Source organism: Elephantulus edwardii, unplaced genomic scaffold, assembly GCF_000299155.1.
Source record: "Elephantulus edwardii isolate Elephantulus edwardi_28Jun2011 unplaced genomic scaffold, EleEdw1.0 scaffold00201, whole genome shotgun sequence".
NCBI classification, from domain to species: Eukaryota; Metazoa; Chordata; class Mammalia; order Macroscelidea; family Macroscelididae; genus Elephantulus; species Elephantulus edwardii.
The window spans coordinates 5,137,393-5,150,384 of record NW_006399951.1 but is presented as its reverse complement, the minus strand read 5'-3'; the positions used below and the strand labels follow the sequence as shown (position 1 = coordinate 5,150,384).

The 12,992-nt window shown below is 44.1% G+C and overlaps 1 protein-coding gene across 1 annotated transcript in view; it reads left to right on the top strand.

The window, feature by feature from the left end:
* FAM192A (family with sequence similarity 192, member A) overlaps positions 1–9,117 on the top strand; it is a 14,653-nt gene extending 5,536 nt beyond the window's left edge. Inside the window, exons 4-6 of the mRNA XM_006897124.1 lie at positions 2,184–2,317; positions 5,404–5,468; positions 8,746–9,117. Of these exons, the coding sequence (XP_006897186.1) occupies positions 2,184–2,317; positions 5,404–5,468; positions 8,746–8,963 (417 nt within the window). The 3' untranslated portion in view covers positions 8,964–9,117. The remainder of the gene's footprint in view (positions 1–2,183; positions 2,318–5,403; positions 5,469–8,745) is intronic.
* Positions 9,118–12,992: the final 3,875 nt, after the last annotated feature.

Genomic DNA, 12,992 nt, shown 5'->3' with positions numbered 1-12,992 from the left:
CTTTCATATTTACAGTAACTGATGCAAATAAGAACAGAATTGTTGCCAGAAGAGTGATCAGCATTAGAATTTCTTTATTCTGGGACCCTGTTTTCTAACACTGTTCAAAGAAAAACTTTGCCTAGACCATATAGACCTTCCCACCTTCACCCCTTTTGGTTGATAATTAATGTATGCTGCTTAGGTTTCTTGGGCACTAGATGTCACTGTTGTTCCAGTCAAGAACTAAAAAGAAAACTAACGCCAGAGCCTTCAAACTTCTACCACTGGAGCAATTCTGACTCAGAGAGACCTGGCCTTCCATTGAGGTTTGCGGTGCACATCATGGGAGGAGTACTGTGTCTACTCAGCCTTTTCATTAGCACTGGAACCTTGTAGGGACTGTGCCACCAGAGCTCCCTAGTAAAGGACGCCTGGATGTTAAAGAAGGAATCATGTTAGGATACTTACTGTTACCTAAGCGATTGTGAGAGAAAGAAGCAAAGGAGACTGGCAGCACAGAATCAAGTAACCTTGAGAGCCCAGGAGGTGGTATCAACATAAAATATTGATGCTTTACAAAAGACCTACAAAAATAGATTTTTGGTTCTTCTGTTGTATATGCATGAAAGTTCCTCCATTAGCATTCCCTTGAGGAAATATTAAAACTATAAATCCCTAAGACAGTAGAGATGCTCATTGGGATGGGGAAGGAGAGGGCATCCTCATTTTTAACAAACCTTGAGGTGGTCCTGATATTCCTTTGCCCCAGCAGAGGAAGAATCCGGCTCCATGACGTCTAGAAGTGAATACCATTTATGATCATTAAAGACCTTCCACAAAATGTTCTTTTGTCCTGGACAGAAGGAGCATTTGTGAAGTAGACTAAGTGTTGCATGGCCTCTCGTGACTTTTTTTTTTTGTGGTACCAAGAGAGGGGTTTATTAGGGAACTAGGTTGGGGAGTTGGGGGAGGCACAGAATATCTCACAATGAAGGTCAGGTTTAGTCCAGTAGTCCTAAGCCATCTTAACAGCAAAACCCAATTCCTTCATTAGTAAACATCCTAATTTCAGTTCAGCAACACAATTTAAGAAGCCTCCGCTTTTCATAGTCATCCAGCAAGGTTTGCCTCAGAACAGTTATAAATCAGCTTCTCCTTCAATCATCTGGAAAGAAGAGCAAAACGTTTAACTGTGGCCTTTGTCTCAGGGCTCCTCTAATTACAACTTGCCACAGTTTCTCCACAGCAATACCACAGTTCCTTCACCATTTCTCCAAGGTCTTGCTCTCATCAGGGTCTTACTCTCAACAGGATCTTGTTTCAGTTTCCCTCAAGTCTTGCTGCTGAGGGTGTGAAGCATTCTCTCTTATCCTATTCCCATAGATGTTGATGATTTGCAAGACCACGTGTCTGCCCCTAAGTTAGCTGGATACCAGAGGGGCCTAACTTAAAGGTTAGAAAAGCCAGTTTTTAAACTAACACCACAACTGGACAGATAGGCAACATCAAGGTAGGTGGAGAAAAGATTGAAAGTGTCAATGAATTCATCTTACTTGGATCAACGTGGTACCAGAGTCAGGATATCAGAAGACTAGGAAATTCTGCAAATATGCCTGTTGTTGTTGTTGTTATGGGCCTCTCGTGTCTTGAGGAGGGACATGTATGGAACGCTTGGGGCTCTTATGGCTTGCTTTCGTCCCAAATGAGTATCAGCAGAGGGGACTTGCCAGATGAATTGGGGGTCTCTGGCCCAGAGTCCACCAGCATTTGAGTGTGCTGCAATTTTAAAATACAGAAATGCTTGGCCACGCCTGTAGGCTGAGTTTAGTGTGTTGTGAATATCTGTTCAAGCTGGACCTTGTGGTTGTTGTGAAGTTGAACACTGTGATACTGATGTGTCAAATGTGATAATGGTTATTGTCCATGGTGGACAGTGTTTGATGGAGTTCCCAGATTAAAACAAGCTTGGAAGCAGGAGTGGCATCCACTTCTGAAATAGCTTGCCTCCAGAAACCCTGGAGAAAGGATGAAAGTTGTACGAGTGTTGTTCAGGTCTTTCGTTCATAGGGTTGCTATGAGTCGTCTATGACTTGATGGCATTTAACGACAGCAACAACAAAAGTTGTATGCCGGTGGGTTTTATTTATCTTTTTCTTCTTGACTTACCTTTGCCCCCTATTGACCCTTAATCTGTAGCTCACAGTAATCTCAACAAGGTTGGAATTTCTTCAGAAAGCAAAAAAGAAGTGGAGAAGAAATTGGCTGCGAAACCCGTAGAAACCAAGAGCAAGTTCTCCCAGGCCAAACTGTTGGCAGGAGCAGTGAAACACAAGAGGTCAGTGAGCACGCACACACTTAGATCACCTTGCACGTACGCTGAAATGCCACTTTTTTGTTTGGGTTTTGTTTTTGAGGTTGAAGCACTTTTAATCATAGAGAGTAAACAACAGTATCAGCTGTTAACAGCTCGCCCAGTGGCTGTTGTCTTTCCCCTGCTCTTAGCTCAACCTCTCTCTGCCCCTCCCTGTGTACCATTGAATAAAGAAGTAGGGTCTCAGGCAGCTGCCCTATTACTACCAGATGATAGGAAGGGGATCCAGCTAGGGGACACAGCAGTCTTAGTCATCCATCATGGCTCTCTGATTCTAAACAACTTCATCAGGTGAAGTTCTGATGTGGAAAGAGTGCAGAAGTCTTGAGTTGAACTGGGCTGTACCGTTCAGGTAGTCCAGTGACTCAGAACCTCAAGACCCATGGCCAATAAGGGGGAAGCTAGCCCAGAGCCAGCATAACTCAGGATACAGCCAAATCTGAGATCGAGGCAGGGATAAGGGGGCCAGACAAGATCCAGTAGGCCCAGTCTAGAAGTGTGGCTTACCCAGGCAACAGACTTTGAAATACCACTTGTAATGGTGGTTGTTGTTATGTGCCATCGAGTCGTTTGCGACCCATAGCGACCCTATGTACAAGAGCTTTAAACACAGTTCTATCCTGTGCCAACCTCGCTGTCTCAAACACATTCATTCCTACCACACCACTCACAGAATCGATCCATCTCATCGAGGGTCTTCCTCTCCTGCGCCACCTATCCACTCTCCCAAACATGATGTCCCTCTCCAAGGACGAGTCCCTCCTTGAAACATGGCCAAAGTAGGTCAGATGAAGCTTTAGAGTCCTTGACTCCAGGGAACATTCTGGCTTCGCCCTCTCCAGGACAAACTTGTTTGTTCTCCTAGCAGTCCATGGCATATATTCAACACTCTTCTCCAGCACCACAACTCAAAGGCATCAATTCTCTTTCTGTCATCCTAAATCTCATTGGCCTTTTGAGGCCTTGTATCTTTTCCTCCTTCTAGATTTGGTGTCTTCTGTATTGTCTCTCTGACCAATCATTCAATAAATATAATAATTGTTGTTGTGTGCTGTCAAGTCAACCAACTCAGCTGACCCTCCAGAGGTTTTTCAGAGGCTCATGAGGAAACGGACCATCTTTCTCCTATAGAGCGACTGGGGCATTCAGACTGCCTATGTTTGGGCTGATCGTGCAGCTCCTTCCCTCTAGGCTTACCAGAGCTCCCTAAAGAGAATGATGGGTTAATCATTAGTCGATACGTGCCATGTTTAAGGCATTGTGTTGTTACCCATGCGTGAGCTCCTGTATTCTTCATAATGGTTCTCTGATGTACAGATTCTTATAATCCCTGTTTTACAGCTGAGGAGTCTGAGAATTTCAGAGGTTGAGAACCATCCAAGGTCAAGAACTTGAATGGAGTATAATGAGAGCAGGGAGGAGGACGTATGTATGCTCATGTTGGGGAGATTAGGAAAAGCGTTAGGAAAGAGATGTTGCTTCGGTAGGACCTCAGGACTTAAATGAAGACAAGGGAGAGAAGAACATCCCAGATAGGGAGAAGCTGCTGTAAAGCACGGTGTCATGTCTCAGTCACCGCCACTGTGACCGTGTTAAGAGCTGGCGGTGCCTCTGTGTGGTTAATTGGCATGTGGCTGTGATCTAGAGGTGTTGGTAAGGTCTCCGTTACACTTGTCCCGCCCTTTCCAAATCCTAAAATGGCTCCAGAGTGACCAAATCTTATTGTTTTAATTTGACCAACCAGACAGACAGTGGATGAACTGCAGATAAGTTTAAGTGCAGTCTATTTGGGAAATCAGTGTGGTACATTGGCAACAAGTCACGTGATTTTTAAGTGCGCGCATATCGATGCAGTCTTGTGGTTTGGCATGCCGTTCCTCTGCAGCAGCTGTTCCTGGGAACGCTGTCTACATGTGGCCGTGCCATCGTGGTAATAGCAGGAGAGCAGAGAAGTGGCAATAATAGCCTGTAAAGGGCTAGTTACCCAAGCTGTGAATTATACCTTTCAAGTTTTTACGTAAGCTTTCATGCCGAGCCCAGTGTCTTAGCATCATTCAGCTCTGGGTCGTTTTCACGGGGCTGCACCAAGGAAGGGCTCTTGAGCACTGCTCCTACTGGTAACAGAATGGGGCTTCTAACTATATCCCTTACTTCGTCCCCAGATCACCTATAGAAAGAGCTCATATGTTTCACCATGGCTGCTGGCGATTCAAACTGCATACCTTTGGGACTGCAGTGCAGCTTCTTACCACTAGGCCACCAGAGCTCCCTGATCACCTATAAAGAGCTCAATATTAGCTGTGATTTGCCAGGGCTTACTTGATGAGCTATGTATAATGCCTTTAGGGTATTAACATTTAACATAACATTTTTAATCCTTTCGCATTACTTTATGTAACAGAGTACTTCATTAAGGCATCGAGGCTTAGAATTCCTAATTTTTGCATTTTTTTTCTTTGAATTGCCAGAGAGTTTGCCAATAATGTGGATTCCCAGACGCCACACTTACTCTGGTTCAGTGAGTTTAGTGTGAGATCTGGGAATTTAATTTTTCAAGTTCCATGGGGAGTCTGATGCCTGTTAAAAGTCTAGAAACCCCTAGTCTGTATACATTATGAAGGATAGTGAGAAAACTATTAAAAAGCAACCACTCACTTTAACACCAAGAACACAGTGACCATATATGACAGGATTTCTATAGTTGTAATCTTTACAGACACAAGCTGCCACATGCTTCTCCAGTACAGTGACTGTTGGGTCCACCGTGCCACGAAGGCTCCTTCAGGTTAAAGAAGGAAAACACAAAATCAGAAACTTAGACAGGAAGTTCTTGATTAATCAGGGGTTAAGTTGTATTTATAATGAATAATACAATTGAAAGGAGATTAGGAACCTGAAATGAAAATTTCTCCCTTGATCCCAGCTCTCTGAGACTAAGACCTATCTAAATAGTTGTAAGAGTTCCTCATGCTCCCAGGCTTTGATCCCCAAGACTGCACAAAGCTCACATCACCCTGCTGATGATTCTTTTGTTTATTTTTTTGTTATAGCTCAGAGAGTGGCAATAGTGTGAAAAGGCTGAAACCAGACCCTGACTCTGATGACAAGAATCAAGGTGGGTGGCAGCTTTCGTTCCTGACTGTTGCTCATGATACACATGAACTAAAGGGCTAGAATGCATTGCCTTTACGAATAAGTGCTTTGTCTTTCTCCAATGCAAGCCTGCCTAAGCTCAGTTCACCGAACTTTTTATTCACCAGACAGGATTTATTCCCGAGAATATGCCCACTGCCCTGCAAAGTAATATGTTAGAAGCTGGTGGGACTGATAAATAACTGTGCTCTCCCAGGGTGCTTACAAAGCCCTGTTCCTATCACCTCTGCTCACAAAGGGCTCTTCTGTCTTCCCCCAAATGTCAAGTCTCTTGATTTCACCTGGCTTGCCACCAGTGGGAGGTAGAATGCTGGTCTCCTGCAGATGCTTGGATTGGATTGAATTGAGAGGTTTGGTGCAGTCTTCAGGAGTCCACTTCTCTTTGGGGCTACTTTTATGTGATGAAATCTGCCTCTTTATTTAGTGGCACAAAGTTATAAGTGAAGGTGAGTATTCCTGGGGATTGGATCAGGGATAAGAAAGTCAAGACTCTGTTTTCCATTTCATCCCCAAGCCCCGAGGAGGTTGAGACTTTGCTAAACTCAGTGGGTCATCTATAAAATGGCTTATGTTTATTTTTCCCTCCATAATAATAATAAGTCCTTTTTAATATGTAGCTACTAAGTGCCAGTCATGGTGAGCTGCAGACACTCTTTTGCTTTATTAAATTTTTTAAAAGAACATTTAATGAAGGGTTTCCTTTTTACCCGTATCTTCTCCCATCCATTTCTCCTTCTAGAGACTGTGTTGTATATTTTTTTATTAATCCATCCTGAGCTCTTCTGTGTATTTAACAAGCAATTAAAAATACATTCTATTTTATTATGGATCCTTCGCAACATGTAGAGAAAATCCTATAATGAAGCCTTAGCATTGACTTTTGGCTGTTCTGAACCACTTGTTTTTCCAGCCATTTTTAACACATATTAAAACCCACAAAATGTACTAACATCGAGTCACTTCCAACTCCTTAGGAGCCTGAAGGGCAAAGGAGAACCACCTCGTGGGGTTTCTGTGGCTGTAGATATTTCCAGAAGCAGCCCCCCGAATCTTCCTCCTGTCAGGCTGTTGGTGGGTGTGCACGGCTGAGCTTGCAGCTGATAGCCACGTGCTTTACCCTTGGTCACATCAGGCTTCCCTTCTGACACAGCCACGATTTTATTTTGCTTTAACCTCCCGAGCTGTAATATTTTGAGGCATATTCTAGGCATCAGCGTCAAATTGCTTGATTCTAGTATATGTCACTTAAAAATAAGCTGTGTTTTTCCTTGGTTTTTTAAACATAATTGCAATGCCATTATCACACCTAAAATAGTACAGTAATTGAAAAATATTTCTGAACTCTCATTTCTTTTTTTTCTGAACTCATTTTTATTATATTTATCTGTGTATCTACCTTCATGCAATATTGCATAGTCATAGTTATTGTAGCTTTGTAGTTAGTTTTGAAATAAGTAAAATTTTCCAGCTTCATTCCTTTTTGGGGGGGAGTGTTCTGCTTATTCTGCCTTTTTATATACATTATAGGATCATTTCGGCTAGTTTTCCAGTTTTCTTTTACATTAATGCATTCAAATAGGCCCTAAGAGAGAGGTTTCAGCTGGAAGACTACTTAATTAAGTTTTCATTAACATATGAGACACCTTTAATACACACACACACACATAATGTGTATAATAATATATAATGTAAAAGAAAACTTTTGTGACTTCCTTAAAATTCCTCGGACTCATGTTTCAGACCTGCCTCTTTTTTTGGTTATAAATCTCTCCTGCCCTTGAACTGTTAACAGCAGAAGCAGGACAAACCCCCCCTTCCCCTTCCTTTGCCAGGAGCTAAGGCTTTACCAGAATAAAGCACCTTGAAGCATCAGTCTTGTCCTGAGCGGTAGAAAGATTGTCTCCTTGGTCCTCACAAAATAGGGAGGGGAGTTCAGCATCCTCTCCAAAGGCTCTAGGCTCCAGCTCTGAGCAGAGCCAATGAATGCATGCATTGATCCCATCTACTCTCTAGTCATGCGTCTGCGTGTATCTCAAAACCACTCTCCCTTATTAACAATTTTTGTTGTTAATTTGGTATGACATTGTGGTCCTGCAGATGCAGAAGCTGGCACAAAATTTTGCCAAGTAAGTGAGATCAGAGGGCACCATTTTGTTCTCTTTGGACAATTCACTGCTCTGAAATTTGTCAGAAATGCAGTCTCTTCTCTTCCTTGAAACCTCCTTGATAATAGAGAGGGTTGGCCTTCTGGCGTAAAGTCTGCAGATGTCACTGTGGTACAGATGCATTGGTTGCATTTTTGTGGCTGGCTTCCATCCCTTCTCTCAGGCCAGCTCTAATCCCTTGTATGTACTTTGGATGTCACCCTCTTTTCTATAGAAGATAGATCCTAAAATTCACCTTTGAAGCACTTGACAAAATAGTATATTTTGCTAAATCATTTAATACAAATTCACTTTCCAAGTAACCGGTCAGATGTAGTGTAACATTTTCTGCTTGTAAATGGCGTGTAACTTTAGCCAAAACATTTAACCTTCTTCATCAGTAAAATGAGAGTATTACCTACCACTTCAGGTTGGTAATGATTCAGTGAGGCTGTAAACATGAGGGAAGAAAAGGGGCAGCGTAGACTTCTAAACTTTACCTAAATTTGTGAGTTCTCTGCTTTCTAGATGAAGGGTTTCTGTCTTTAGGGCAGCAGGCTGACGATGGGGTTACCCCGGGCTAGCTGGCGTGTTGGTCAGTAGATCTGGAATGGTGTAATGTGCCACCAGAGAATTGAGTAGAATAGGATTGTTTGCTCACAACATCTCTCTTAATACAGCTTTGTCCCCATGGTTGAGAACCTGTGGGAGTCCTTGTATTTCACTGTGTTTCTTGCTCTGGTGTGACCCAAGAGAGGGGCTAGATATGCATCCCGTTTGTAGTCCGGTGACCGGTTTCAGGTACAGGAAAGTCAGACTGAAAGACAGCACTCCAGGGTGGTTTGCCGTCCTTGTGAGAAATGAAGGAGGAGAGTGCGGTGGACGTTGGTGTAAGCCTGGTTGTGCCTCTTCCCCTCGAGCGAGACATAGCCCTTCTTCAAGTTCCTCCCTCAGTTCCCCAGTCTATACAATGAGAATGACTGCGTAAGGTAGTTGTGAAGCGTCTATGAGCACAGGGCTAGGCGTATGGTAAATATAACACACACACTTTGAAAAGGTGAGGGTGCTATAAAAAGCTTTCCTCCTTTTTTTCAGAAACCTCCTCGTGTATGTCTCTTGGAAGCACTTCTTTGAGCGGCCCCTCCATCCACTGCCCCTCCGCTGCCGTCTGTATTGGCATTCTCCCAGGCCTGGGCGCCTACTCGGGGAGCAGTGACTCAGAGTCCAGCTCAGACAGCGAAGGCACCATCAACGCCACGGGGAAGATCGTCTCCTCTATTTTTCGAACCAACACCTTCCTTGAGGCCCCCTAGCTGGGAGTCCTGACCACACGGCCCTCCTCCCTAGGAGTAGATTGGACAGTTGATTCTGCCGAGAGGCATTGACTCCCTCCAAAAAACCTCCTCTGCCTGCTTGCTGTGCGTACCGTGACATCACTAACCTAACCAAAGAATGTGCCAGAATCCACTTGGGGCCCACAGTTGTGTTTGATTTCTCTCTGTCCAGTGCAGATGACCACACCTGTCCCACCGCCTCTTCCTTCCGTGAACCCATAGCGTGAGGAGCAGGCTTGGCCGGGACCACTAACAGTGCCCTGGAAGCAGGGGCTCCGCTGGCTTGCTGGGGGTGTAGGTCTCATTGTTCTCTTGCGTTTTTGTTTTTTCTTTCCAAACAGCACAAAAACAGTAAGCGTTATTGTGCAGGTACTGTTGACACATTTGATTACAGGCGAAGATGTTGTTTGGAGGCATTGCCATTGTCGAGCATGCTGGGGGGAAAACTGGCCTCGGGGGTGAAATGGGACACTCCCCAGAAACTAAGCAATTCTTGATGTTGTATGACTAAGTAAAGATGATGAACTCTATCTGCAGGGAGCGTCTTAATGCTCTTCCTTCGGTCTGACATCTCCCCTCACTGTTGGCCGTCTGCCCTCTCTCTGCATCGAATTCTATGTATGCCCACTAACAGAGAAGGCCTGATAAACACAGACAGCCTCCGTCTTTCCCGCATACCCTTACTCTGGCAAATTGTTTGGGTTTTGTTTTCAATAAACAATTTAAGATTCTAAACTTTAGTTAAAAAAAAAAAATAAAGGCCCTATTGAGTCATGGCCATAAGTCAGAACTGTTGATAGATATGTTCATGTTCCAAGAAGACTTATTAAAGACAATTCTTGAAATCCTAATATTGAAATCCAGTGGGAGACATCTGGAGTTCTGTCTGTACTCCAGACTTTGTTGAGATTCTCCTCTCTTTGGTACATATTACAGTTGGGACTTTTAACTAACTATGGATGAAGCTATTTCTAGGCTGAAAGTGCTTCCCTGATCTCATCTGTTCTTGATTGCTGTTCGTTGGTGTCCCCAACAGGATCGCTCTGAGGCTGTGAATAACAAAGACCTAGAGGTACTGTTCCCCCTCTTTATTTGGTCCTCCAGGGAGGATGAAGCTAGATGGTATGGAGATTTGTAGGACACAATTAGACATGGACTTAAACGCATAACTGGAGATTCCTACTACCCAGGAAAATGAACCTGGACTAGTTTTTCCTTCCCAGGGTTTCAACATCAATTATTTCAGCTTCCTTCAGTATAAGACGGAGAGACACACACGCAGAATGTGTTGACACTGTGATGCTGGCAGGCAGAGAAGCTCGCTACTCAGTTTTAACGTGGGCAGCGAGGTCCCTGGATCTCATCCAGACTACTCCTTTCCCTCTTCCAAGGCAGTGCCATTCCGGTGCCCACTGGCAGCTGCTGACTTCCTTCTCCCTGATGCCTTGTGAATTCTTCCTCCTTTTCAGAGCTGCTCAGTGCTGTCACTCCTGACTGTCAGAGGCATGTCAGTCGCAGCCTAATAAAATGGTTAGGGGAAACTGCGGAGGTCTTTTCTGCTTCTCGGCTGCATTGTTTCCTGAGATTGTGCTGTTATTATAGCACATGCTAACACAACCTCAGATCATTTCAGAAGGGAGAGCAAGTCATCAGAAGTCATTCTGTGGTTTGACTTTTTTTAAGAGCCATTACTGTACCTTGTGACCACTGTTAATATTGGATGAAGTTGATGATATGAGGCTGCAGGGATTAAAAACATACATTAACTTGAAAACTAATACACCTGTCAGAGAACAAAATCTTGCTTTTCCTTTATTGGAAAAGCAGCAACATCTTGCTTTTCCTTTATCTGTCTCCATCTCTGGAATCTTCTAGATTGTGTTGAGAAAGTTGGTATTTCTTTTCTTGGTGTCTTGGGAAGAGGTTGAAAATCTCTGGTACATTTACAGTATTCTGTTTTATCCATTAAAGTACTGGAACAGAGACATGGTTTCTGTAGGAACCATTAACAGGAAAGCAAGATGTGCCCTCTAACAGAGAGACCGAGCACCCAGGGAAGCATTCCATATACACCTTGTAGTTCAAAGGAAACAATAGATCAAGGCTAGATGGAGGCAGAAACACAGCACTTGCACCTTAATAAATAACTGCATTTTATAACTAGGAAAAACAGAATAAAATCAAGTTTGGGATGAGTTTCTTTAAACCTACTTAAGATTCTTTTGAGCTGGTGTATTCTTTCAACTCTTGAATCATAATAGAGAGAAAACCAGTGTTTAAAGAATCCGGTTGCCAGTTCTCCTTGGGGTTGGGTATCCAGATTGCATCATCTGTGACTTTGAGCCACTTCTAGCCATCTTTGGTCCTGGCATCTACCAGGCTTGGGCGAGAAGAAGGAGCATGGCATTCACAGCATCCAGTTTTCTCTCCATTAAAAACAGAATCATGGACAAGACCAGCCCCAGATAGCTGACTGGCTGGCTTTTCATGTGTGCCTTCTCTGGTCTCCAGGGCTCGGAAGGAGAGGAAGTTGTTTTCCCAAGTCCAGAGAGTGGAGGATTTTTAGCTCCCCCCCCACCCCAAACATTCTAGACTGGGAATCAGGAACCTTTAATGAGGTACTCCTATGCAAGTCCCTTGCATCTTCATTTCTTTGACTCGTCATCGGTTTAGAATTTCTTAGGACTTCCTTTCCACCCAAGAGAGAAAAATCTTCCCTCCTAAGACCTTTTCACTGCTTTTGCTTCTCCTTCTCAGGAACTCAGCCCAGTTCTACAGTCTGGGGATTAAGCATAGTGGGTGTGAGCTTGATGCCAGATATTTACTTGCTGTATTCTTTGAGCAAAGTCCTTGACGTCACTGGGCCTCAGTTTCTTACTCAGGAGATGGGAATAATAACAACACCTGCTTCCTCGTGAGGTAAAGGTAACTTGGACCATAGGTTCAGACCCACAGTGACCCTGCAAGTTTCCAGGGTGGTAAATCTTGACAGGAGGGGACTGCCACATTTCTTCCATGGAGTCAGTGGTGGACATAGACCACCAGAGATGTGTGCCCTTGTGGTTAACGGTGCAGCCTGCCACCAGAGCACCTAAACTCTAACCCTTGATGTAGTGTCTGGAGGTAAATGGCAGCTATGCTGACTGGAATTAGTCCTCATTCTGTTTCTAGATGCGAGGTCCAGAAACTCCCTTGTTGTTATGTGCTGCCGAGTTGAGTAGGACTCAGTGACCCTGTGAACAAAGACAGGAGCCCTGCCCTATCCTGAACCATCCTCACAGTCTGTCGTGCCTAAAACCATTGTGGCCGTCACTGTGTCAGCCCCTCCTTGAAGGCCTTCCGCTCCTTCGCCTCGACCTTCCCCAACATGCTGTCTCCCCTGAAACACTGGTTCCTTCTGAAAATATGCCCAGAGTCGGTGAGATGACGTTTCACCAGCCTTGCATCTAAGGAGCACCCTGGTTGCACTTCGTCCAAGATTCGTTTGTTCTGTTGGCAGTCCATGGCCTCTTCAATACTCCTCACCAACACTATAATTCAAAGGCATTGATTCTTTGGTCTTCCTTATTCACTAGTCTGACTTGTAGATGCATAGGAGGTGACTGAAAAATTCCAAGGCTTGGATCAGGTGCCCCTTAATCTTTAAAGTGACATCCTTGCTCTTTAGAACTCTGGATAGCATATTTCCTCAATGCAGCACGTCTCAAATTCTTGACTGCTCCTATCAAGGGTATTGATTATGGATCCAAGTAAAATGAAATTGTTGACAACTGACTTCAGTGTTTGTTCATCTATCATGATATTGTCTGTTGGTCTGTTGTTGTTGTGTACCGTTGTGTCAGAACCGACCCATAGCTGACCCTCCAGCGTGTTTTCAGAGGCAGTTAATTGCACGGAAGGAGACTGTCCATCATTCTCCCACAGAGCAGCTGGTTTGAAGCATGTGCTTTTGGGATTGCAATGTACTTTCTTACCAGGAGGCCACCGTTGGTCTAGTGGTGAGCAAAT